The sequence below is a fragment of the Myotis daubentonii genome, chromosome 5, assembly GCF_963259705.1.
Source record: "Myotis daubentonii chromosome 5, mMyoDau2.1, whole genome shotgun sequence".
Lineage (NCBI taxonomy): Eukaryota > Metazoa > Chordata > Mammalia > Chiroptera > Vespertilionidae > Myotis > Myotis daubentonii.
In genome coordinates, this window is record NC_081844.1 from 90,912,317 (window position 1) to 90,936,108 (window position 23,792).

Consider the following 23,792-nt stretch of genomic DNA (forward strand, 5'->3'; position numbering starts at 1 on the left):
CATGGTCCTGCAGTCTGGCGCTAGCTGACCTTTCTGTCTCCTCTTCTTTCCTCTCTTGATCACTCTGTTGTCCTCTTGCCATTCCTTGACTGTGCTGAGCCCTCTCCTGCCTCAGGGCCTTAGCACTTGCTGTTCTTAGAACTGGGCCTCTCCCTCTCGCCTTGTTGATGCTTACTCCTTTGAGTCCCTTTCTCCAGGAGGCCTTCCCTGGTTGACTACGCCAGTCATCCACTATTCTAGAATGATGCACCCCCTCTTGCAACATGTGCCTCATTGAAGTTTTATATTTATTTCTGCAATTTGATTGCTGTCTCTCTTCCTTGCTCAACTTGAAGGTTCATGAGGGCAAGGACCTGTCTGTTTTTCCTCAGTGCATCCCTGACACTAAACATCGTGTCTGGCATGGTGAATAGCTAGGGAATGAACAGGTGAAAACTGTACTGAACAGCTGGCACGTGCCAGGTACTGGAGAGCTGTCTGTTCCTCTGTCATTTTTAAAAATTCAGTTACTCATCAAATATGTGTTCACTCCCTCGGGGTGTCAAGCCTATGCTGGAAATGACATAGCCCATGCCCTCAAGAGGGTACAGACTGGTGGGAGAGAGACCCTCAACATAAATGCAGCAACCAAGGTAAAAAGGGCTATAGCTGAGGCTTTAACATGGTCCCAGGAAGGCCAGTGCAGAGAAGAGGGTATATGCATTGGGTTTTGAAGGATGAGCAGGAGTTTTCCAGGCCAAGAAGACAGAATGGCACAGAGACAAGGACAAATTATACCAAATCCAGAGGCAGGTGGCTGGGAGGGTGAGAGAGGGTGTGTAGGAGCAGGGCTGTGAGCCTAGGGAAGAGGAGAAGTGGGAGTTGAGGGTACTGTCTGCAAGTCCCCAGGAAGCTGGGCAGCAGCAGACCCTGGGAGGAGAAGGGAGGTATGGGGAGTTGGGTTCCTGTGAGCGGATGGCCTTGAGGGTACTGGGGGTATATGGGGGCTGGGAGAGCTATGGGGTAGAGTGTCTGCACCCCCAGTAGATACCTCCTCTTTGATCTCGTCTACACTGGCATCACCTCAGATTTCCCCTGTAGGAAAGTTTGTGTGGCCAAAGCAGTTTGGAAACCCCCAGGAAACAGAGCCTGGTGGTCAGGTGTATGGGCTCCGGAACTAGACCACCGGCTACAAACTGGCTCCTCCTGACCACTGTGTGACTGAGGGCCGCACTCCCCTCAAAGCCGGTTTCCTCACCTCCTGGGGCTCATGTGAGGACTGAATGAGCAATTGCTGATGCCGCCGGCCCTGTTCTAAGCACTTCTGCCAGCATTACACTATCCTCCTCCACCACCTCATGAGCTACTTACCGAATCCTCAGGCACATTTTACAGCAGAGGAACTGAGGCAGAGAGGTTACGTAATTTGCCCAGGGCCAGGCAGTCTGCTGGTAGAGTCCATACTCTCACTGCTGGACCTCTCTCTCTGTGGTTTTGGGCAAGTTACCTAGCCTTTCTGAGCCTTGTTCTCCTCATCTGTAAAATGGGAATGGTAGCAGTGCCTCCTCCACGGTGGGGGTCACTGAGGATTACTAGCAACCCGCATACAAAGCGCTTGAACCCAGTGCCTGGCTCCGGTAAGGACAGCATACGAGTTAGCTAGTATGTTACTGTGACAGGTGAAGCTGCGTTTGCGTGGCCCGGTTAGCACAGGGCCAGAGGTATGCGTGGTAAGCCCCCCGGAAGGTGAGTGACATTACTGTTAGCGCACACTTGAGATTCTGTGGCCCCTTAGGGTTCTGGACATGATGGCTCTGTTTCCCCCTCCCTGCCTCACCCCGACTGCAGGCCAACGAGAACAGCCTGCTGAGTGCGCAGCTCAAAGGCTTCCCCCTGTTCCTGCACTCAAACCTGGGCCTGAAGGACTGCAGCATCAACCCCAGGTCCCCGCTGCTCTACGTGACGCGGCCCAGCGAGGTGGAGAAGGGTATGCTGCCCGGTGAGGACTGGACCGTGTTCCAGTCCAACCACTCCACCTACGAGCCAGTGCTGCTGGCCAAGACGCGCTCCTCCGAGTCCATGCCGCACCTGGGCGCGGACGCCGGCCTGCACGCCGCGCTGCACACCACCGTGGTCCAGGACCTGGGCCTCCATGACGGCATCCAGCGCGTGCTCTTCGGCAACAACCTCAACTTCTGGCTGCACAAGCTCGTCTTCGTGGACGCCGTGGCCTTCCTCACCGGCAAGCGCCTCTCGCTGCCTTTGGACCGCTACATCCTAGTGGACATCGACGACATCTTTGTGGGCAAGGAGGGCACGCGCATGAAGGTGGAGGACGTGAAGGTAGGGCCTGGGTACCAGCCCGGGGAGGGGGGCCGGCCGACCTGCACACCTTCCTGTACTCGGTCAGGACTTGGCTGTCTGCATCTCCCCTGCACTGTTAGGCCCTCCCTTGGCCAGTTGGCATTATTAGTTGCCTTATTTGAAGCCAGTGTCATTTAAAACTGTGACAAAGTATTGACGATAGAAGAATTGGCATCTGGAGGAAGAGACCCAGCCACGGAGACACAGATGGGAGCTGGGCAGGGTCGTTCACCCGCCTTGTAATCCAAACATGATTTTTAACTCTCAGAAATGTTTAGATGTCAGTCCCAGAGTTCCTACAAACTCCTTAAACAAGAGCTAGAGCTGGAGTCATACACAAGGCATATTTCAACTGAGGTCTGTGTAGACAGTGGAATGCATGTGTTTAATTCAAAGTGTGTTTACCAAACTAAACTCTCTGTACAAGCAGTTTGCAAACCAGGAAGTTTTACAAACGGCTCACTACTAAAGAGAAGCCAGCACATTAAGACCATTGCGCAGTCTTAGAGTTTTCATCTACTCGCTATTTTACTCAAAGTTATTTACTCAAAGTTATTTATTAGTGAGGACTAGTGAGAAATGGGGAATCAGTGTCGGTTGCCGTGAATAGAGGGCAACCATAACAATAGCTCCAGTGAAAACAAAGCCGGGTTTAAATTCTGCTGAGACACTGCTGCCTCTGGCCGCCTGTCGCTCTTCTACAGATTAGCAAGTGTCAGAGACATATTAGCGCCAAACCGAGACTCCTTTTGATGTTGGGAGGAGGATTGGAAAAGAGACTTCCAAGAGGAATGCTTTTCACCTGCTGTCTCCATCCTCTGATATCACTGTTGGGATTGGCCGTGGGCCTGGAAGGAAGGCTGGGGTCGGGGGTCACACTCCTGCCTTGGTCAAGAGTAAATTCTCTACCGTTCCTCTTGCCTCCCTAGAAGGGCAGAGCAGATGGTGTAGGGAGTAGGCACTGTCTCGGGAATCAAGATGTGGCTCCAAGTTCCAATTTGACCCTCACTGGGTGACTCAGGCAGGTCCCTTCCCATCTCTGAGCCTCAGCTACAAAGTGACAAGATGGGTGGACAGGAGGGTTTCAGGCTGTTTTCTGACATCCTAGGCTTTCACAGAGGTGCTGGGGTGAGGCGTGAGGGGGGTGCAGACAGCCAGGCTCTGAGCCCTCCCGGCTCCCGCCTCCTGGGACAGGGCAGCATTGCTTTGGTCTGCTTTATGAATCGTGTTTCCTCCTGAGATTTCTTAGGATGGTCTTCTGATGGCCCAACCTTGCTCTCTCCCATGTAACCTGGGCCTTCGCTGCCTGTCCAGGGTTGACCTCATGTCGCAACCAGGCTCCAGGCTCACTGTATCCCCATGAACTTGGGGTTGCCCCCTGCCTTGTCCTTATTTTCCCTATTTTAGAGTGGGAGGAATGCTAGCAGTCTGGAGCCATTTCTGTAAAAAATACGAATAAAAGCGCCCTCTGCCGTTTGCTTAGCTCAGTGCAGACTGCACCACGCTTCTCCAGCCAGGGTCCCGTTTGCCTTAAATGTCCTTGTGAGTCAAAAAGGACAGAGTGGGTTTTTTTCTTTAATCCCAAGCATGGGCTGCACTGAGCCTTTCTTTCAGAGACTGGGGCACTACTGGCTGTCAGTGCAATTTACATAACACCAACAACAGCTGCTTATGCAGGGCTTGGCGAGGGCAAGGCTTGGGCTCAGGCCTTCTGTGTGTTGCCTCATCAGACCCTCACAGCAGCCTTGTGTGGTGGGCCTTGTTGTAAGTCCCATTTTACAGAGCAGGGCACTGAGGCTCAGAGAAATGAAGTAACTCACCCAAGGCCACCCGGCTGGAGTGTGCGTGTCCACCAGGCAGTGTGTGGCTATGGTAAGATGCCGGTGGCGGCCCAGGGGGCCAGGACATGGAGTCGGCGGTGTTTGGATAGCAGGCTCTTGGATAGCCTTGTGTGTCATGCAAGGATGTTTTTTTCGAGTCCTGATCCCAGAGTACAACTGTAGGTTTGTTTCAGAAGTGTCAACAACCCTTCATTGACTTGCAAAGCACTGGGCGTGCCATGCCTGGGAACATTGCTTTGCTGGGTGCCCAGTACATCGTTGGAAAGGTCATGGTCCTTTGACATTGGCCTTGCATTCCCCTGTGAGGAGAAGTCCTCCACATTTGACATGTGAAGATCTGGGGCTTACAGTGGCAGTGACATAGACATACGACGGCACCATTTACCAAATGTCAGACAGTTCAACATGCAAAATCTTACTTAATTCTCCCAAGAGCCCCATAGGGAGATGCTGTTGCCCCCATTACTCGGGGAACTGAGGCCGGGAGAAGTTAGGAAGCCTTCTCAAGGACACAGCAGAGCCAGCCTAGGGTCTGGGACTCCCGTTGCCAGAAGCCTGGTGTGGGTGGCCACTCGGGACTGGCTTCTGGGGCATGGGGCCCATGCAGCCACTCAGGGCCCCGTGCTCCGAAGGGCTCGTACAGGTGTAATGCTCTGCTCTGCCTTTCTGTCATTCTTAATTTTGAGTAAGAGTCCCACGTTTTCATTTCCCCCAGGCCCCACGGACGTTTTAGCCGGTCCTGGGACAGCAGGATACTTCCAGGCCTCTGTGGGAGGAATGGGAGCTGCTGGCTCTCCCCTCACCCCTTTCTTTCTCCTCTGCCCGTCCCAGGCTCTGTTTGATACACAGAATGAACTGCGCACACACATCCCAAACTTCACCTTCAACCTGGGCTACTCAGGGAAATTCTTCCACACAGGTAAGTGGCCCGACTGTGCCCCGCTAGCAACCTCCAGGGGCCATTACGTCCAGCCCCTCAGAGCACTGTGTCACGGGCAGCATGTGGTCTGATGGGCCATATTAGGGGCACATTCGATCCCTGTACCCCCCCTTCCCAACCCCCAGCCAACAGCTCACAGAACAGTCACAGCCCCAGGCAGAGGCCATTGGGGACAGCAATAGCATGTCTTGGCTCCCCCTGAGCCTCCCTGGCTGCAGGCTGTGCTGTTCTGGGGAAGTTCTCCCTCTTGTCACCCCCTCTACCCCACCTTTTAAAATGACTACTATTTCTGCTTAAAGGGTCCTTGGGTTTTAAGAAATTACAGAAATAGTCAGTGTCTGCTCCTGTGCTGTAGCTCAGGCAACGGTGCCAAGTTCCTGAGGGGCGTGGCATTGCCTCCTCCCAGCCTGTCCACCTGCCCAGGTTGGAGGACCTCAGGGCAGGTGGCCGGGCTGAGCTGCCTGTGCTCGGGCTGCAGGTACCGATGCTGAGGATGCTGGGGACGACCTGCTGCTGTCCTACGTGAAGGAGTTCTGGTGGTTCCCCCACATGTGGAGCCACATGCAGCCCCACCTCTTCCACAACCAGTCTGTGCTGGCTGAGCAGATGGCCCTGAACAAGAAGTTCGCTGTCGTGAGTAAGATTCCCTCCGGGGCAGAGCCGGGCGGGCTAGGGGCTGGGCTGGGGGCCTCTGGCGGGCCTCTGGCTGCTTTCACAGTTCGGTCTGACAGCTCCTCATTTAACATCTTTGTAGCCCCTGTCGCATGGACGCCTCACAGAGACCCCAAGAGGCGGGTATTGGTAGCCTCCCTGTTAGACAAGAAACTGAAGTGCAGGGCGGCCACACCAGCTAGTGAGACTTCACCCCAGGCCCGTTTGTTTCCGGCGTCCAGGCTCTTCCCTTCAGGCTAGGATGGGGGGCTCCCTCAGCCAGGAGGGCACGAGGCCAAGGCCGGTGCTAGCTCTGCCTGGGCCACAGCCAGTTCCAGGTCCAGGTTGGCAGGAAAAGCCCCATTTTGTTCCTCGCTCCTGGGTGCTGGAGGGCACGACACTGGGCCGAGAGTTAGAGTCCCAGCTCAGCCAGTCCCTTGCGTGGAGACTCTGAGCACATCCCCTTCCCCCCTGGGCCTCCCTTTCCCCTTCTGTACCACGAGGGCTTGGGCCCACGGCCCTGCTGCTCTAGCCGCTGATTTCTCTGTCCCATTCTGCAAAGGGAAATGAGGCCCAGAGGGGATGGGGCCCCCGCTCACCCTGCCCTGGCCCTCCTCTCCCCAGGAGCACGGCATTCCCACAGACATGGGGTACGCAGTGGCGCCCCACCACTCGGGCGTGTACCCTGTGCACGTGCAGCTGTACGAGGCCTGGAAGCAGGTGTGGAACATCCGAGTGACCAGCACGGAGGAGTACCCCCACCTGAAGCCGGCCCGCTACCGCCGTGGCTTCGTCCACAACGGCATCATGGTGAGTGGCCGCGGCCAGCAGGCGGTGTGCACACACTCCTTCGAAGCACGGCTTTGGTGAGCTGTTAGTATCTGACATATTTTAAAAGGGTTTCCATCATTTTAGCTGCTGTGTGGAGCAGAGACTGTTGGGGACAAAGTGGGAGGCTGCAGATCAGTTAGGTGCAGGCTTCCAGACAAGAGATGATGGTGGCTTGGACAGGGGGCCATGTTGGGACGGTTCTGGACTTACTTAGGAGTTAGAGCCAGCAGGGTCTGCTGATGAGTTGGATGTCGGGTGTGGGAGAAAGGTGAGTCCAGGGTGACTCCAGAGTTTTTGGCCTGAACTGCTGAAAGGATGAGTTGTCGGCCCAGATGGGGCAGCTATGGGGAGGCCAGGTTCATCCATCCGTTATCCATCCGTCCATCCATCCTTCCACCCTCCACCAACCCACCAATCCCCTCAGTACCAGGCCCTTGAATTAACTGCAGGATGAGGTGGTAACAAGACAGATGAGTTCTCTGCTTTCTTGGAGCCCACAGTTTCATGGGAGGAGACAGATAATAAACACCCTGGCTGCTCTTAGAAGGGGTCCTCCCTCCTCTATCCATGCCTGGAGGTGCCAGAGCTCCTCTCTGTCCCCATCCCCAGGTCCTCCCGCGGCAGACCTGCGGCCTCTTCACACACACCATCTTCTACAGCGAGTACCCTGGCGGCTCCAGCGAGCTGGACAAGATCATCAACGGGGGCGAGCTCTTCCTCACCGTGCTCCTCAATCCCGTGAGTGCTCCTCCGCCTCAGCTGGCGGGGAGGTGGGCTGCGGTGCCTGTCTGCCTGAGGCAGGCCTCCTCGGGCCTGGGAGCAGGGGTAGAGCGGGTGTGAGGACCGGGAATTGGGAAACCCACTCTCCAGCCTCGGCTCTGTCCCTGCTCGCAGCATGGCCTGTGCAGGGAATCTGAGCTTTTTTTCCTTTTATAATCTCGCACTTCAGTAGAGTAGTGTTAGCATTCTAAACCACGTTCTCTCTCCAGTCTTGGTGTGAGTGTATAAATATATAAGTATATGTTAATGTACATAGTAAACAATATGTAAACTATGTATAATACGTACAGTGTAAACTATTTACCTGGACTTTCTGGGCCTGTCTTTTCTTATCTGTAAAGTGGAAATAATAATTTGTGCTTTAATATAGATATCAAGATGTTAAATAGATATCAAGTGGTGGTACTATTTAGCTTTATGGGATACCTAAGTATTACCTTATCTTCCATGTACCACCATCCCGCCAAACACATGGAACAGAACGCCCAGAAAGGTCAGCTTCCATCTCAGGGCTGTAGTAGTTGGTCAGTCAGATCTGCATTCACCTGGCAGAGCCCAGCCCCAGGTCACACAGCGAGACTGTGGATGGCCCCGATGAACCTTGGGCTGGCTCTCGAGTGGCCCTTCAAGCTGAAGCAAGACCCAAAGGTCAGAAGTGGGTGACGGTGGCTCAGAGGCTGACCAGCCCCTGCCTCTCCCCCCGCCCCCTCCTGGAGCAGATTAGCATCTTCATGACGCACCTGTCCAACTACGGGAATGACCGCCTGGGCCTGTACACCTTCAAGCACCTGGTGCGCTTCCTGCACTCTTGGACCAACCTCCGGCTGCAGACGCTGCCCCCTGTGCAGCTGGCCCAGAAGTACTTCCAGATCTTCTACGAAGAGAAGGACCCGCTCTGGCAGGTGGGTGGGAGGGGGGCGCTTGGAGGCCTTGTCTCAGGGAGGGAATGCCCACTGCTCACAGACTCAAGCTTCAGACGTGGGCAGGGCTCAACCTCACCCCCTCAGACTCTTGAGTGTAAACTCAGGTGCACATTTGCTCTCAGCATGGGCTGACTCACTTGTTCTCATGCACATATGTGTCCACCTCCCACACAGACCTACAGGCATGCACACTCACACACAGCTTCTGAAAAAACAGCAGTATGACCGTGAGTGAGTGTGATACAGAGGAAGTATAGAAAGCATCTGCCAGCCCAGCTAGACTCTTAGTCCTCCCTGCCCTCCTCACTGCAGCAGGCCCTGAGCCATGGGAAAGGGGCGGATGGGAGGGTGGAGGGAGACCGTTCTCGGGGAAGCCTGCCCCTGGGGACTGCCAGAACTAGAAACAGAAGCTGGACTCGATGACACGCTCACAGTTCGGAGCAGAGGTCCACAGACTTCGGCCCTGGTCTATTTTTATCGTCTTCCTGGGACCCAGCCGCGCCCAGTCCTGTATGTGCTGCCTGCGACTGCTTCCACGCTGCACAGTGGAGCTGACTAGCTGCCACAGAGACGGGATAGGCTCCGAGCCTAAGATATTTGCTAACGTTTCAGAAGATTTACTAAACTTCATAGTAAAAGTTCTTGACCCCTGGTTCAGACACAGCTCAGGCAGCTAAATTCAACAGCCCCTTGTGAATTCCCTTTGCATGACAAACACTGGGCTGAGCATTTTGCTAGGACTGATCAGAAATGGCCCCTGCCTGCCAGCTGCCCAGTGTCCCGAGGTGGGGATGTGACAAGGACTCACATAGTAAAGCCCGTCAGTGGGGGTGGAAGAGCCACAAATCCACGTGCCATGGGGCCCATTCGTTGGGTTCTTGGCCCCCCTGACATCCCTCCCCCTGTTGTTCTAGGACCCCTGCGAGGACAAGCGCCACAAAGACATCTGGTCCAAGGAGAAGACCTGCGACCGCTTCCCCAAACTCCTCATCATTGGCCCCCAGAAAACAGGCAGGTCTCCTCTCTCGACTAGCCTCCCCCATCGCCTGTCTCAGCATGGAACCCTGGAGACTACCTTGCCCTGGTCCCATTCCCCCATAGCCTGCCCCCTCTTTCCCAGGAAGTAGGAGTGAAGTTGGGGTGAATAGGAATTGCCTGTCAATGTGGCAGTGGGAGCAGGGTGGAGGGTGGGGAGGGCATGGAATTCTTCAATCTGTCCAGAACCCCCGCAGCCTCAGGGAGCTCTCCCTGTGTCGTGGGAGTCTCCAGTCTAGGCAGAGAAGCCCAGATCAGCTGCTCAGCAAGTTCGAGCAATGCCAGGCAAAACCGGTTCAGTGCAGAGAGGACTGCGATCAGTTAGTCATGTGAACAGTTGGCCGTGTCTGCCAGAGGTGCAGGAGGAAGTGGTGACACGATGGCTAAGTATCTGCCATCCCCACTCTGTAAGACACAAACATGTACCCTCATCTTATAGCAAAAAACTCGGGACTCAGAGAAGTCAAGTGACTTCCTCTAACACAGTCAGCTAGGAAATGGCAGATCTAGGCCTTGAACCCTGGCCTCTGTGACCCTAGAACATACTTTTTGGTTTTTTTTGTTAATCTTCATTGGAGGATATTTTTTCCATTGATTTTAGAGTAGATGGGAGGAGAAGAGGATGAGAGAGGGGAGAGAGAGAGTGACAGACAGACAGACAGACAGACAGACACATCAATGTGAAAGAGCCACATCGATTGGTTGCTTCCTGCATGAGCCCCAATCGGGACAGGGAACCTGCATCCCAAGTACGTGCCCTTGACTGGAATTGAACCAGGGACCCTTTGGTTCTCGGGCCAACACTGTAACCACCGAGAAACACTGGCCAGGGCCAGAACATACACTTTTTAAAAAATATATATTTGATTTTTTACAGAGAGGAAGGGAGAGGGATAGAGAGTTAGAACCATCGATGAGAGACAAACATCTGCCTCCTGAACACCTCCTACTGGGGATGTGCCCACAACCAAGATACATGCCGTTGGCCGGAATCGAACCTGGGACCTTTCAGTCCGCAGGCTGACGCTCTATCCACCGAGCCAAACCAGTCAGGGCCAGAACATACACTCTTAATCACCAGAGTCTAAAATAGCCGTGGGCAAACTACGGCCCGCGGGCCGGATCCGGCCTGTTTGAAATGAATAAAACTAAAAAAAAAAAAGAGCGTACCCTTTTATGTAATGATGTTTACTTTGAATTTATATGAGTTCACACAAACACTCCATCCATGCTTTTGTTCCGGCCCTCCGGTCCAGTTTAAGAACCCATTGTGGCCCTCGAGTCAAAAGTTTGCCCACCCCTGGTCTAAAGTCTCCTTCTCTGCTGGGGCCTCTCATTGCAGTGTGTGACCATAGGCTCACACACAAGGAGTGAGCTCTCTGAAGGAGGAGGGCTAGGTCCTGTGCTGTCAAATAGGGAGGGGCATGAGCGAGGGCACCCAGGAGAAGACGCCTGGAGCCAGATTTCGTAGCCCTTCAAGAATTTCACAGCCACAGCCTGGAGGGTCTGGAGCGCCCTTTTCTCTGAGCTCCTCCCAAGTGCCAGGGAGAACAGAGGCCCAGGGCCGGAAGGGCCCAGCATAATCCTAGACCTGGTTCTGGGATTAGGAGGAGCCTGTCCTGAGTTGGGTGTGGCTGCTGGGGTACATGGTGAGAAAGATTCTGAGTTCCAGTCCTCGTTTAGGGATGAGAATGCTGTGGCGGGTGTGATGTCTGCAGTGGGTGCAGGGTTGGGGTGCTCACATGCATGCCATGTATTTGCCATCCCAGGTTTAGTGTGATTCCTTCACTGTATAGATGTGGAGACTAAGCCCCAGAGAAGGGAAAGGACTTCCCCAGGATCTCGCAGTGCCCAGTGGAGAGCTAGAACCAGACCCCAGGATTGCAGGCTCCGGGCTGGGCCCTGGTGTCAGCCCCCTTCTGTCCCACAGGCACCACGGCCCTCTACCTGTTCCTGGGCATGCACCCCGACCTCAGCAGCAACTACCCCAGCTCAGAGACCTTCGAGGAGATCCAGTTTTTTAACGGCCAGAACTATCACAAAGGCATCGACTGGTGAGTGGGCCCTTCTGTCCGCAGAGGGACAGGAAGGCCGCCATAGAGCCTGCCCGGGAGGAGGTCCGCGTAGCCACGGCAGGAAGCAGCTGTGCTTGCTCACACGCAGCTAAAGTTCCTGTAAACAGGGACAGAGTGGGGTGACCCTGGAGCCACGGTGTTGGAACCTTGTCACGGACAGGACGCTCGATGACCCTCTGCTTTACTGCTCAGGGTCAGAGTCCAGCCCCTCCCTGGCTCGCACAGAAGCATCCTGAGTCCCAGAGGAGGACAGGGGCTCAGCCAAGGTCCCGAGAGCTGGGGACAGAGCAAGGGGCTAACATCCAAGTGTTCTGGCCCGAGAGCTGGCCCGTCCCACTGTGGCTGACCTCGGAACCAAAGTGTCTGTGGGTCCTTCAGAGGCGGCTCGCTAGCCTCTGGGGAGTGGCTGACATCGCAGCTTCCACCAGAAGCCGTCACCCGAGGTTACCGTGGTGTAGGCACCGCGCGGGGACGGTGTTACGTTCCTTTTTCAATTTACCTCTTTCTCTACTGTTTGTCTTTTCTTACCTTACACATGTGTTACTCTCCTGTATTATTGTTATGTCAGTAGTTTACCTGGGTGGAGAGATCATGGCAATTCTTCTGTTTTGTTTTCGCTGTTTGTCTATGTCTCTTGTTCTCCATCTCTCTATTTACCCACGTACCTACCTGTCTCTCTGTCTATATCTCTAAAATGGCTGCAACTGTCTAAAACCTACTGTGGCCCTGGCCGGTGTGGCTCAGTTGATTAAGTGTCGTCCCACCCATGCACCCAAACATCACTGGTTTGATTCCCGGTCAGGGCACATGCCCCAGGGTGCATGCGGAGACAGCCTATCAGTACTTCTTTCACTCTGTCTGTCTCTCTTCCTCTCCCTTCCTCTCTCTCTCTAAAAAAAGTAAAAATCAATACAAACATATTTTTTTTAAAGTGAAAAAACAAATTAAACCTATTGTGGTGAGATGTATTCTTGGAAGCCGGCGTTTTTCAGATTGCAGGGAGGGCTGTGCCGTGACACCGTCTATTTAGCAGCACCGTCAGCAGGGTCTGGGGCAGCACTCCATTAGCAAACACATCAATACGTCTGTGGCAAAGTATGTGAATATTTATACCAAGTAAGATTAATGTCAGCTTTTGCTGCCAAATGGCTTCGCTACAAACATGGGGAAAAGCTTCTGTTTTCAGAGCTTTCTTGACCTAAGTATTACAATGAATTGTGGACAGAAAGATGCATTTTATGAAGAAAACTCAGGAAGAGAGGAAGGGAGGGAGGGAGGGAGGGAGGAAGGGAGGGAGGGAGGGAGGGAGGGAGGGAGGGAGGGAGGGAGGGAGGGAGGGAGGGAGGGAGGAAAAGGAAAGAAAGAAAAGAGCAGTTCCTCAGCCCATGCCCGAGGTTTTGATTTCGTAGATGTGAAGGGTGGTGCAGGAGCCCACCTGCCTCATGTGGCTCTGATGAGAGACATCCCTGGGACCCCCCTGAAGGCCCCTGTCTCACAGGTTAGGGTAGGGATCCCACACTTTAGGGTGGACCTCGTGCACTTGGGTTCCCACGAACCCCTGAAAATGTCCCTCTATTTTGCTTGAGTAGGTGCCCCTGGGGGTTCTGGAATGTTCATCCAGTTTTTTAAGGGGCCTTCAATTTAGAGATGGTCTCAAAGGACTAGTGTGGACTGTCACTCCGGGTGGGATATGGGAGGTTCATCTGGGAAACTGTCAGGCCGCTCAGAGTCCCAGCTCGCCCCCTGGTGGCCGTGGAAGTTAGGGCCCTGTCCGTTTTACTCTGGGAGCATCTGTTTAGGATGGAGACATAACCCATAGTCTTCAGATCGTCCTCGCCCCAAGGATTTCCAGAAAGGGAGACTGCCAAGTGGCATTCCTCTAGCATCCCTGCCAGAAGCAAGTCCTTGCTTGGCTGGGAGCCATGTGCGCTGCTTGCTTTCGGAAGTTCAACCCCCAGCGACCCTCGCCCTCTGTGCTGTGCCCCTCAGCCCCTTCCTCAAGAGTTTTGACGATGAGCCCCCCTTTGGGTCCTGCAGGTACATGGAGTTCTTCCCCATCCCCTCCAACACCACCTCCGACTTCTACTTTGAGAAAAGCGCCAACTACTTTGATTCGGAAGTGGCTCCCCGGCGGGCAGCCGCCCTGTTGCCCAAAGCCAAGGTCCTGACCATCCTCATCAACCCAGCGGACCGGGCCTATTCCTGGTACCAGGTGAGCTGGGCCAGAGCAGGGCCCTGGTTGGGGGCGTGGGGCTCTCTGCTACTCATTCGTTCAACAAATACTTACTAGCCCAGCTGGTGTGGCTCAGTGGTTGAGCATTGATCCATAAACCAGCAAGTCGAGGTTCAATTCCCAGTCAGGGCACATGCCCAGGTTGTGGGCTTGACCCCCAGAAGGGGGTGTGCAGGAGGCAGCCAATGAATGATTGTCTCTCATCATTGATGTTTAAAACAACAAGAACAACAAAAACCAAATATTTACTAGTCACAGCCTAGCTCGGCTCCTGGGCTGTGGTGGTGGGGAAGAATGGAGTCCCCCCTCCATGGTGCTTCTAGCCTGGTGGAGGAAGCCAGCAGAAATCCTTGGTGAATCCCAGCCAACAGTTACCTGCCCACCCTCCTAGCTTTGTCTGGGGTCCTGCCTCTCATTCTGACGCCAAAAAGAGGTGGAGCTGGGTCTCCTTTGATTTGGTGAATAGTGATCTGGGCTGATAGTACCTGTGGCCCCTCACTGGATATTGGGAGGGGCAGGGGCGGGAATTCAGAGGAGGACAAGATAATAGGATCTGCCATTCTCAGTGGAGGATGCAACGCCTGATCAGGTTAGGAAATCACCTGAACTATATCCATGTCAGAGTATGACTCCTAGTCCGTCCTGGAGAACTAGGACTTTGTTTGATTTCGACAGCGTGACTTAACGGGCCTTTTTGGTGGTGTCCTTCCCTGCCAGCCATGTGATGTGCTGGGGTCTTGGGGATACCTGGTCTACCAGCCAATCCAGAAAGGCCTCCTCAGGCCACTGTAGGCAGCTCCCTGTCCCCTCTGAGCCTGTGCACCTGGGTGCTGGTGGCTGTCTCCTCTCTGGGGCCTCGCTGTGCCCACAGCACTGGCAGGGGGCCGGCTATAGACTCTCTTTACTCTCTGTCCCACAGACGTCCCCCTTTCCTCTGAGCTGGGTGCAACCCTCAGTGGGAATATGGGGACAGGTGAGGGTCTCCCTGGCCAGCAGGTCCCTGATCTCTGGACCGTGGGAATTCTGCGGACGCTGAGGACTCCTGGCATTATTTCAGGTGGTTGAAACCTGGCATTTCCCCTGTCCAGTTCTTCCAGTCCCTCTGTCCTAGTCTCCTCAGGCGTCATAATGAGATATTCTAGACTGGGTGGCCTAGACAACAGGAATTTATTTCCCATAGTTCTGGAGGCTAGAAATGCAAGATCAAGGTGGCACTAGTGCAGCCCTTGATGAGGGTGCTCTTCCTTGCTGTTAACGATTGCCTTCTCACTGTGTCCTCACGTGGCCAAGAGAGCAGCGTGTGCGCTGGCGTTTCTTCTTACAGGGACGCTAATCCCATCACCAGGGCCCCACCCGTGTGACCTCATCTCGGCCTCATTACGGCCCCAAGGCCCCATCTTCAATGTTGTCACATCGGGGTCAGGGCTTCCACATATGGGGAGGGGACAGACATTCAGCCTGTAACACCTTCTGATTTACATAAAGGAGGAATTTTTAATTTGGCACAAGTGGCACAGGAGTCCTTTCTGACACTGCTGGGCTGTGTCTTCAACAAAGAGCGCGAGCTTTGGGGTCCGGGCCTGTAGCAGATGTTTGTGTCTAACTGTGCATTATTTTTATTGTATTTATGAACTTTCCATGTGCAACAACTGTTCTAGTTTTCCATTTATGGAGGGGATAGTGGGTTTTCTTTAGAAATTACTGTGAGTGAATAAGAAAGATGAGTCAATGTAAAGAAGGGTATGTTGACATTGGCACGTGCAGGTGGTTTGTGGATATTGCAGAAATTACAGAGGTGGCATGCAAATTACCAGTGTTTGGAAACTGATCTCCTCCAACTCGTGTCTTGCAAAGATGAGGAAACTAGGGCTCTGAGGGGCCAGTGACTTCCCTGAGGTCAGATGTGAAACAGACGGTAGTCTTGAACCCAGGGCTCTGGCGGCCTCATGGCTGCTCGCCCACTCAAGCTTCTTCCTGCTTGCCCTCCAAGTGACCTGCCGACCCTCTCCCCTTGCCCGCAGCACCAGCGAGCCCACGATGACCCCGTGGCCCTGAAGTACACCTTCCACGAGGTGATCACGGCCGGGCCCGACGCGTCCTTGAAGTTGCGTGCCCTGCAGAACCGCTGCCTGGTCCCCGGCTGGTACGCCACCCACATTGAGCGCTGGCTCAGCGCCTTTCACGCCAACCAGGTAGCCGCCTATCCCTCCCCCCGGGAGGGCCAGCACAGTATGGGCGTGCTGTGGTTGGCAAAGAGCCTCCAAACCTCTCCCACCAGTCACGGGGCCGGAAATGCCATCCCTGTCAAGTTAACCTCTGGGGCCCTCTAAGGTTTCAGTCTTGTTTATCCCAAGGTCGATGTGTGAGATCCCCAAGTCCTTGTTCTATCACAACAGAGGCTGTATTCTTAAGGGGACCCAGAAAGCCCTGGAGTAGGTCCCTGGGAGGGGATTTGGGGGTGTGGTGATGGAGGGAGAACCTAGTTGGAGGGGTAGGCAGGGCCAGATCACGAGACAGGTTTAGGAAAACTTGGAGGACTCAGGCAGGAGAGCAACATGTGGGCCAAGAAGCCTGAGGAGAGGCCAGTGAGGGCAGTTGTGGGGATGGAAGGAAGGGATGACCTCGGTCGGGGAGGCGGGCAGAGACCAGGGAGCTAGGCTCGGAGGGCAGAGGGTCAGGGACACCTGCCATTCAGAGGCAGGGGAGGCAACAGACTTTCCAGAGTGCGGGAACCCCAGTTTATAACCGTGGCTACTGACCCAGAAAACTGGGGACCCTTTGCCACGGGAGTGAAAGCAGGTTCAATGGATGCCTTTATCTTTTCTTTTTTTCCAGATTCTGGTCTTGGATGGCAAACTGCTGAGAACAGAACCTGCCAAAGTGATGGACACAGTGCAGAAGTTCCTCGGGGTGACCAACACCATCGACTACCACAAAGCCTTGGCGTGAGTGGGGCCTTCGAACGGGGTCCTGAGCAGGCAGCTGGGCCAGACACCGAAGTGTAGAGTGATGACGGGAGAGACAGGTCAATTAGCAGCAACCGGTGCGAGGACGGATGCATGTCCTTGACGGCAATTTAGCAGAAAAGCTACGAATAACATGACTTCGGTCATATCTATAAATCTGTTCTCTGTCGGCCCCACTCCTGGGGTGTTCTGTTCAGTCTGGCGGGACATTTTCAGATGTTCCATCCAGTGAGTTAGACCCACAGTGAGCAGCCCCAGTTCTCACAAGGTTTCTTAGTCTTAGATTATGACTTAATATAATTTTAGGAAAGCAAACTACAGATGTTGTTGAGGGCTAATAATCCCAGTCCTTCAGAGCCCAGTGCAGATGTGCAGAGAGCGCCCTCCCCAGATGAGCAAGTGCCAGCGCGTGCTGCCAGGGCTCAGGGCTGGGCACAGGCCGCCTCCCGTGCTGGGTACAGACAGTGCACCCTCAGCGGCCCAGGGGCGTCTTGAGAAGGAAGAATGAAGCACCTCCCGGCTGCCTTCTTAGGAACGTCTCGCAGCAGGAATGTGCCCATTCAGAAATCCCTGCTTCCTTCACCTGCCAAAGGTGAACTCTGTGCTCCTGCTGTCCTCGTGCCCATGACTCGCCTCATGGTTCCTGGCTTGGGGCTGGATTCTGATGCCAGGATGCCTCCTCCCCAGCTTCAGATCTCATCTCCCCAAAATGCCTTAGGACAGCGGTTCTGAACCTGTGGGTCGCGACCCCTTTCACAGGGGTCGCCTAAATACATCCTGCATATCAGATATTTACATTACAATTCATAACAGTAGCAAAATTACAGTTATGAAGTAGTAATGAAAATAACTTTATGGTTGGGGGGCACCACAACATGAGGAACTGGATTAAAGGGTTGCGGCATTAGGAAGGTTGAGAACCACTGCCTTAGAAGGTCCAGCATCATTTCAAATCCCAAAGGCAGCCTTGTGCTGTCATTTCTGAAATTCACTCCAAAAAACGAAACTTCCCAATGATAGGCATGCTTAAATACATCTGCAGGTATTGTAATTCTTCATAAAAAATACAGTTTATTAAAAACACACACACAGAAGAACCTCACTAAACTGCCCCCCTCCGTTGGATTCATGGATAAAAGAGTGCTGCTCACCCCATGGGCTGGGGAATGCTTAGGAGAGGTTTCCGGGCTATGAGGTGGGGGTGCCCAGGTTATGGATTCATGTAGGATCTGGGGCTGCCAGCCCAGAGACGGGAGGCTCAGGCCATGTGAGCTGCCGCCGGCTGGAAGAGGGGCAGGCGGGCTTAATGGCGTCCAGGACAAAACGTGGGCCAGCAGATGCCAGTGTCAGCCCCAAGCAATCGGTGGGCTCCAGAGAGGGCACGGTGGGGGGCAGGATTCTGTAGTCTCCTAGGCTCTGCCCTTCCTGGGGTCGAGGACGTTGCCTCAGTGGGAAGGAGGGGGGCCGGGCCAGATCCCATCCCTGACTTTCCCCACCTCCACAGGTTTGATCCAAAGAAGGGATTTTGGTGCCAGCTGCTCGAAGGAGGAAAAACCAAGTGTCTGGGCAAAAGCAAGGGCCGGAAATACCCAGAGATGGACTTGGATGTAAGTGGCGGACACGCTGCCGACAGCAGCTGGAAAATGGATGGGGCCCTGTCCTGGAGGGAGCCTTCTTTCCCCTTTACCTGAGCCCCGCACGTCAAGGGCCTTGGCACTTCCTGGATCGTGTTCTTAAAGATGAGGAAATGCGGGTGGGGTTGTGGATCAGAAATGATTTAGCCAAATGAGTATTAATTACCTTCTACCAAGGGCTGAATGCCACGGGCTCCGAGGATGAATCAGGCATGTTCTTTGCCTTCAAGGAGCTCCTATTCTAGGAAGGAAGCGAGTCACATCCACCAGTAAGTAGAATACAAGGCAGGACGTGCTCCGTGCAGTAGGAGAGGTCCCGGAAGTGCTGTGGGAATTAGGGTCAGGGTCAGAGTTAGAGGGGTCTCTGGAGTTGGGCTTGAAAGGGTGGGGCCCATTTGGACCTGTGGCAGGGAAGGGTGAGGCATTCCTGTAGGAGAGAAGGCAGGTACAAAGGATGTCGGGGAAAGGTGACATGCTGTGACTCCTTGTGTTTGCCCCTGGTTTTTAAATATTTTTAAAATTGATTTCAACGAGGAAGGGAGATGGAGAGAGAAATAGAAACATCAGTGATGAGAGAGAATCATCGATTGGCTGTCTCCTGCACACCCCACACTGGGGACCGAGCCTGCAACCCGGGAATCAAACCGTGACCTCCTGGTTCATAGGTTGACGCTCAATCACTTGAGTCACACTGGTTGGGCTCGCCCCTGGTAGTAACTCATTCCGTCTCCTCTCTGGAACAAGTGTTTGTGTTTATGTGCTATGTTCGGTACTCGTACTGTGTAGGCGTTTTCTTTTGGAGGCAACCATTTTGAAGAAGACTGCGGACAAATAATGGGCATGTGGGCAGGTGCCAGCAGATGGTGGTTTTAAAGAGGGGTGCCTCTGAGTCCGCACATCACCACGACCTGAGCTCTCCCTCCTGTTACAGTCCCGCGCCTTCCTGAAGGACTATTACCGGGACCACAACATCGAGCTTTCCAAGCTGCTGTACAAGATGGGCCAGACGCTGCCCACCTGGCTGCGGGAGGACCTCCAGAACACCAGGTAGCCATGGCCACCACAGCCAGACTGACGTTTGTGACGGCAGGGACGTCCCGCGGCACGCTGAGCCAGACCGACCTGCAGAACGGAGCTGGGCCTGGGCTGGCCAAGCACGTCTGAGCAATACTCGGCCGAGGCCCAGCCAGGGCCGGGAGAAGCCGGCAGGCCCACGCGGCTCCAGGCATCCCCCCTGCGCCGGGGCTGTGGCCGCCAGGACCGCCTTCGCCACCAGAGGTCCGTCCCGCTCACAGCCCCCACAGGAGGCCACTCCTGGTAGGAAGGGTCCGTGAGACTCTGTTCTGCCCCTCACTGTGTCCTGCCAACCATGCCCTCTCCTCCGTCCTGCCACTCCCTGCCCAGCAGGGTGTCCCTCCGTGTCAGCTGCCACATGTCCTGTCCTCTGGACAGTAAGGGAGAAGAGCCCAGCTGGGCCTTTTGCCAAACCAGGGAGTGGGACTGGACGCGTCCCTGCCTGTTTCGAGCCAGGCCCTCCCGAGGGGCCAGCTGGGGCCCAGAGCCGGGCCCCGGGCTGGATGTGAGGGTGGAACCGAGAGAGAACTCCCGACTCCCACATTCACTCCGGGTCAGACCTTCACGTCTCACCCGCCCTTTTTGGGGAAAGAACCGCTGACTCCTACAGTACCCACCCAGTCCTCAAGGCCTCCTCCAGGACCCTGGGCACTGCCATGCCCTTCGGCCAGAGACCCAGGCCTCAGTCCCACCCCTTTTCCACCCTGGGGTGTGACACGCGTGGTGTTTCCTGTGGTAAAAGACTGGGCGGTTCAGGAGTCTGCAGTATACGTGTTTCAATGTACATACGTTGTCCCCACGCCCACCAGCCTCGGCCCTGGCCCACCCAGGGAGCTGGGGACACTGCCACCCACAGCCTTGCCCGGCGACCTGTGGCTGAGGGTTCCGAGAGGCCCCTTAACCTCCCCAATACTAAGAAGCTAAAGTATTTTAATATTTTGTTTTTCTTCTTGGTGCCAGAGTTTATACTTTGGGTGCTGGGGTCGCACTGTGTTATACATATACATATATATATATAATTTGTATATATATATTATATTTTTTTTGGTTGGGTTTGTTTTTAATTCAGTCATACAAAATGGTGGCAAGCCCCAGGCCCAGAGGGTGTCTTTCTCCGTGAGGGGAGGGCGGGCGGGCGTGTCTTCACGGGCCGGGCCGGGAGACTGTGTGCAGGTGCCCGGGAGGGCTCTCTGGGCTGCCCGGGTGTACAGAGGTGGCAGGGTCCATGGGGAAGACCCACTCTCCCCAGGGAGCCTGGGGAATTTTGGCCAAAGGAGACAGCGGGCTGGGTGGCGTCCTGGGCGGAGGCCGCTGTGCCCTCACACGGTGCTAGGTGGGGAGCTGCCCTGGGCGCTGGAGCCGCGGGGCCTGCGGACCGTGGGGCTCTGGGCTGTTCGCTGGTTGGGGTCTGCTCCTACCCTCCTCTTAACAATGTGAAGGGACTAAACTGGGTGCTCGCCCAGCCCCTCCCACTGCCAGTTCAGCTTCGGACTGACCCCCAGGAAGGCCTTTCCGAGAGCCTGGCCCCTTGAGGCTGGAAGGCCTCCGGGTGTGGAGACACGTCACAGCTCCTGGGAGCAGGGGCTGAGGATGACGTGCAGCTCCTGCCACAGTCAGTGCCCTACCTGCCGCGCCACTGCCTCTGAGCCCTTCTCCCCGCCCCTGCCAGGTCCTGCCCTCCCTCTCGCCCTCGGTCACTCCAGGACCCGGGACAAACCACTTCTTCCCAGCCAGGGTGCCTTTGAGCTTCTCAGGCCTCCATTTGCATCCCTGTCATACTCTCCTCACCTCCAAAGGCCCTTCCCAGACTGCGAACCAGTTCCCTCCCCAATTCTCCACCGGGATGGAGAGGGTTGGACCCTCGGGACCACTGCGTGTGGTTTCCTGGTCTACCCAGAAGCGTTCCCACTGTGTTTCTCGTCCGGCCTCTGGGCCTGGGAGCCCACGGTCAATCCCGCAAGGGGCGGGCAGAGTGTCTGGGCAGGGCAGGCGGCCTGCCCGCTTGTGGAACCAGACTCCCAGAGTGCAGCAGGGACTTCCCTGGGGCAAGTCCCAGGCCTCACTTCCCATCTGTCAGCGAGGGTGAGGGCTCCGTGACCTTGGCGACCTCACAGCAGTCTGCCCTCTGGGCCTGGACGTCTGCCCCCCCCGCCCCCCCGCAGCTCTGAACGGGGCCTGAGGGGCCGGCAGCTCCCCTTCTCCGAGCCCCGGGCCCAAGGAAGGTCACGCAGGGGTGAGACCTGTGGGAGCAGAGGAGACACTGGGGCTGTTGTCCAGGCCTTTCTGGGAGGCTGGGCACGTGCCCTGCCACATACAAATCTGTTCCCTGCTGTCACTTCCTTTCCCACTGATGCGTCTCTCCAGGACCCACTGCAGGGGTTACAGAGGAGACAAGGCACTCAGCCACTGAGCACAGCCCCGTCGGGAGGAGAACCAGAGGTCAGTGGGCACAGCAGCATCAGCTTAGTGCTCACTGACTCACTGTAAGGGTTTGGCCAGAGAGAGGGGGCGGGGGGAGCTCCAACCGTGTGGATGACTTCACCATCCCTTCTGCTGACCCCACCGCGAGCCCTTGCCCCACAAGGTGGGAGCGGGGGAGGCCAGCTACCGCCTCAGCCACTCGCAGCTCTAGAGCCACCGGCAGGGCAGGCATCTTGTGATGGTGGACGAGTCTGAACTTTAACCATGGCCCTTTACAAACCCCTAAGTAGGAGCAGCCAGTGTCGGGGCCCAAGTGGGGGCAGAGGTCTGTCCGCAGCAGCAGAACACTGGGCGGGCGGTCCATGGATTTCACCCGCTGCCTAGATTTAAAATGAACATTGTGGTACGTTCTCTCTCTACATTTCTGGATCAGCTTAAAAGTAAAAATCACGAGACTTCACCCCAAAATGCTGCAGGCTGCACCTGCTAAGACTGAGGACGTTCTTCTCTGTAGTGGCCCAGTATCTCCCCTGAAACGATAATTCCTCCCATCTGCTCTCCAACCCCCATTCTCCTTTCCTGGTTTGGAATTTGCATCCAATCAAGGGGCGCACACTGCGTTTGTACCTGTGAGTTTAAGGCTCGTTGAATGTGGAAAAGTCCTTCAGCTCACTCTGAGTTTTAAATGCCGTTGCTTCCGAGGCCAGCAGGCCTGCTGCGCAGACAGGCCGCGTTCTGCAGTTTCCTCCTGGCGTCAGGCGAAGCCCCCAGCCCCTGTACTGTCACAAACACCTGAGGTGTGAGGAGGTTTGCCTTTGTGCTGACTTGACAACTTCCCTCCACCCTAAGGTGCCCCTCTGCTGCCACCTGTACCAAGTGCCAAACCAGCAGAGGGGCCGGCTGGAGCTCCAGGAGCTCAGGGGAGCGCAGGAGGCAGCCCTGCAGCCAGGCCTGGGGTGCAGGGGGGCGGAGGCTTGGGGGCCCTCTAGGAGGAGGAGGCTGTGTGCATGGAGGCCAGACCAAGTCGTGTTGGGCCTCTTGGGAATGAGATGTCCCCGCTTTGATCCTGGTGATGGACCACAGGGCACCAAACTGCATGTCTGTCTTTTTCTGTCTCTGTCTCTCTCTCTTGTGGTTCTGGGTCTCCGGTTCTTGGAGGCCGTGGTCAGTGTGCACTGGAGCAGAGCCAGGCCCCTGGGATGTGGCGGGGAAAGGTCTAGCTGGGGAACCGTCCCCCACCCCTCACCGTGGTGTAAGGAGAAGAGAGAGCCCTGGGCTGGAGGCAGGAGGTGGGCAATTGCGTCCCAACTGGTACCTTAGCTGCTTGACAGCTTTCCTCCCAGGGCCTCAGTCCCCCCATTTATACACCAAGCAGGTGGAGCTACAGCCGGGTTTTCAGATGTCAGGGAAGAAGGGGTCTGTCCTAGTTGAAGAGTGGATGGAAGGCCCAGGCAGCCCCATCCCCTCCCCACTCCCTGCAGGCGATGCTGGGTTCTGGGTTTGCCATCCCTGGGTTGGCTGCCCCCGGGCAAGCACCAGCCTAGACTGGAGATATTTTCAGCTTCCTGGAGGGATGGGCATGGGTCAATGTCAAGGGCTTGGGGAGACTCTGGCTGTGTTTTATCCTAAGTTCCTCCTTCCCTCCCTCTCTGTGGCCCTTGAGGAGAATGAGGGAGGAGAGGGTTTTTTAAGACTATGCTAGCGTTTATTATCAGCAAGAGGGCTCCTTTTGTAATTTGTGCATGAAATTCATGTCATTTCCTGGGGAGAGGAGAGGGCTGACTTGGAGAGGGTGGGGGGGCACGCTGGGGGAGCAGGCCCAGATTTCCTTCCCTTGGGGTGGGGAGAGGTGTGGAGAGGGGGCGCTACCCAGCTCACCTGATCAGGGCTCTCAAACCAGCCGTTTTGGGTTGTGTTAACAGTGGGAACCTTCCTCCATTAATGTACAATATTGAACTAACTGCTAATAAAATGGGGTTCCGTTTGTACCCATTGGTCATGTCTGTCTGTCCGACCTTGAGCAAGACCTTGCAGAGGAGGGTGGA

At 55.3% G+C, this 23,792-nt stretch overlaps 1 protein-coding gene across 2 annotated transcripts in view; it reads left to right on the plus strand.

Moving 5' to 3' along the window:
• Positions 1–23,735, plus strand: part of NDST1 (N-deacetylase and N-sulfotransferase 1) — a 56,809-nt gene extending 33,074 nt beyond the window's left edge. For both annotated transcript variants that reach the window (XM_059698957.1, XM_059698955.1), the window contains exons 4-16: positions 1,828–2,322; positions 5,016–5,103; positions 5,603–5,757; positions 6,400–6,585; positions 7,216–7,344; positions 8,106–8,288; positions 9,224–9,320; positions 11,275–11,398; positions 13,457–13,631; positions 15,674–15,844; positions 16,488–16,597; positions 18,123–18,225; positions 19,184–23,735. In XM_059698957.1, the coding sequence (XP_059554940.1) occupies positions 1,828–2,322; positions 5,016–5,103; positions 5,603–5,757; positions 6,400–6,585; positions 7,216–7,344; positions 8,106–8,288; positions 9,224–9,320; positions 11,275–11,398; positions 13,457–13,631; positions 15,674–15,844; positions 16,488–16,597; positions 18,123–18,225; positions 19,184–19,303 (2,136 nt within the window). In that variant the 3' untranslated portion in view covers positions 19,304–23,735. The remainder of the gene's footprint in view (positions 1–1,827; positions 2,323–5,015; positions 5,104–5,602; positions 5,758–6,399; positions 6,586–7,215; positions 7,345–8,105; positions 8,289–9,223; positions 9,321–11,274; positions 11,399–13,456; positions 13,632–15,673; positions 15,845–16,487; positions 16,598–18,122; positions 18,226–19,183) is intronic.
• The last annotated feature ends 57 nt before the right edge of the window (positions 23,736–23,792 follow it).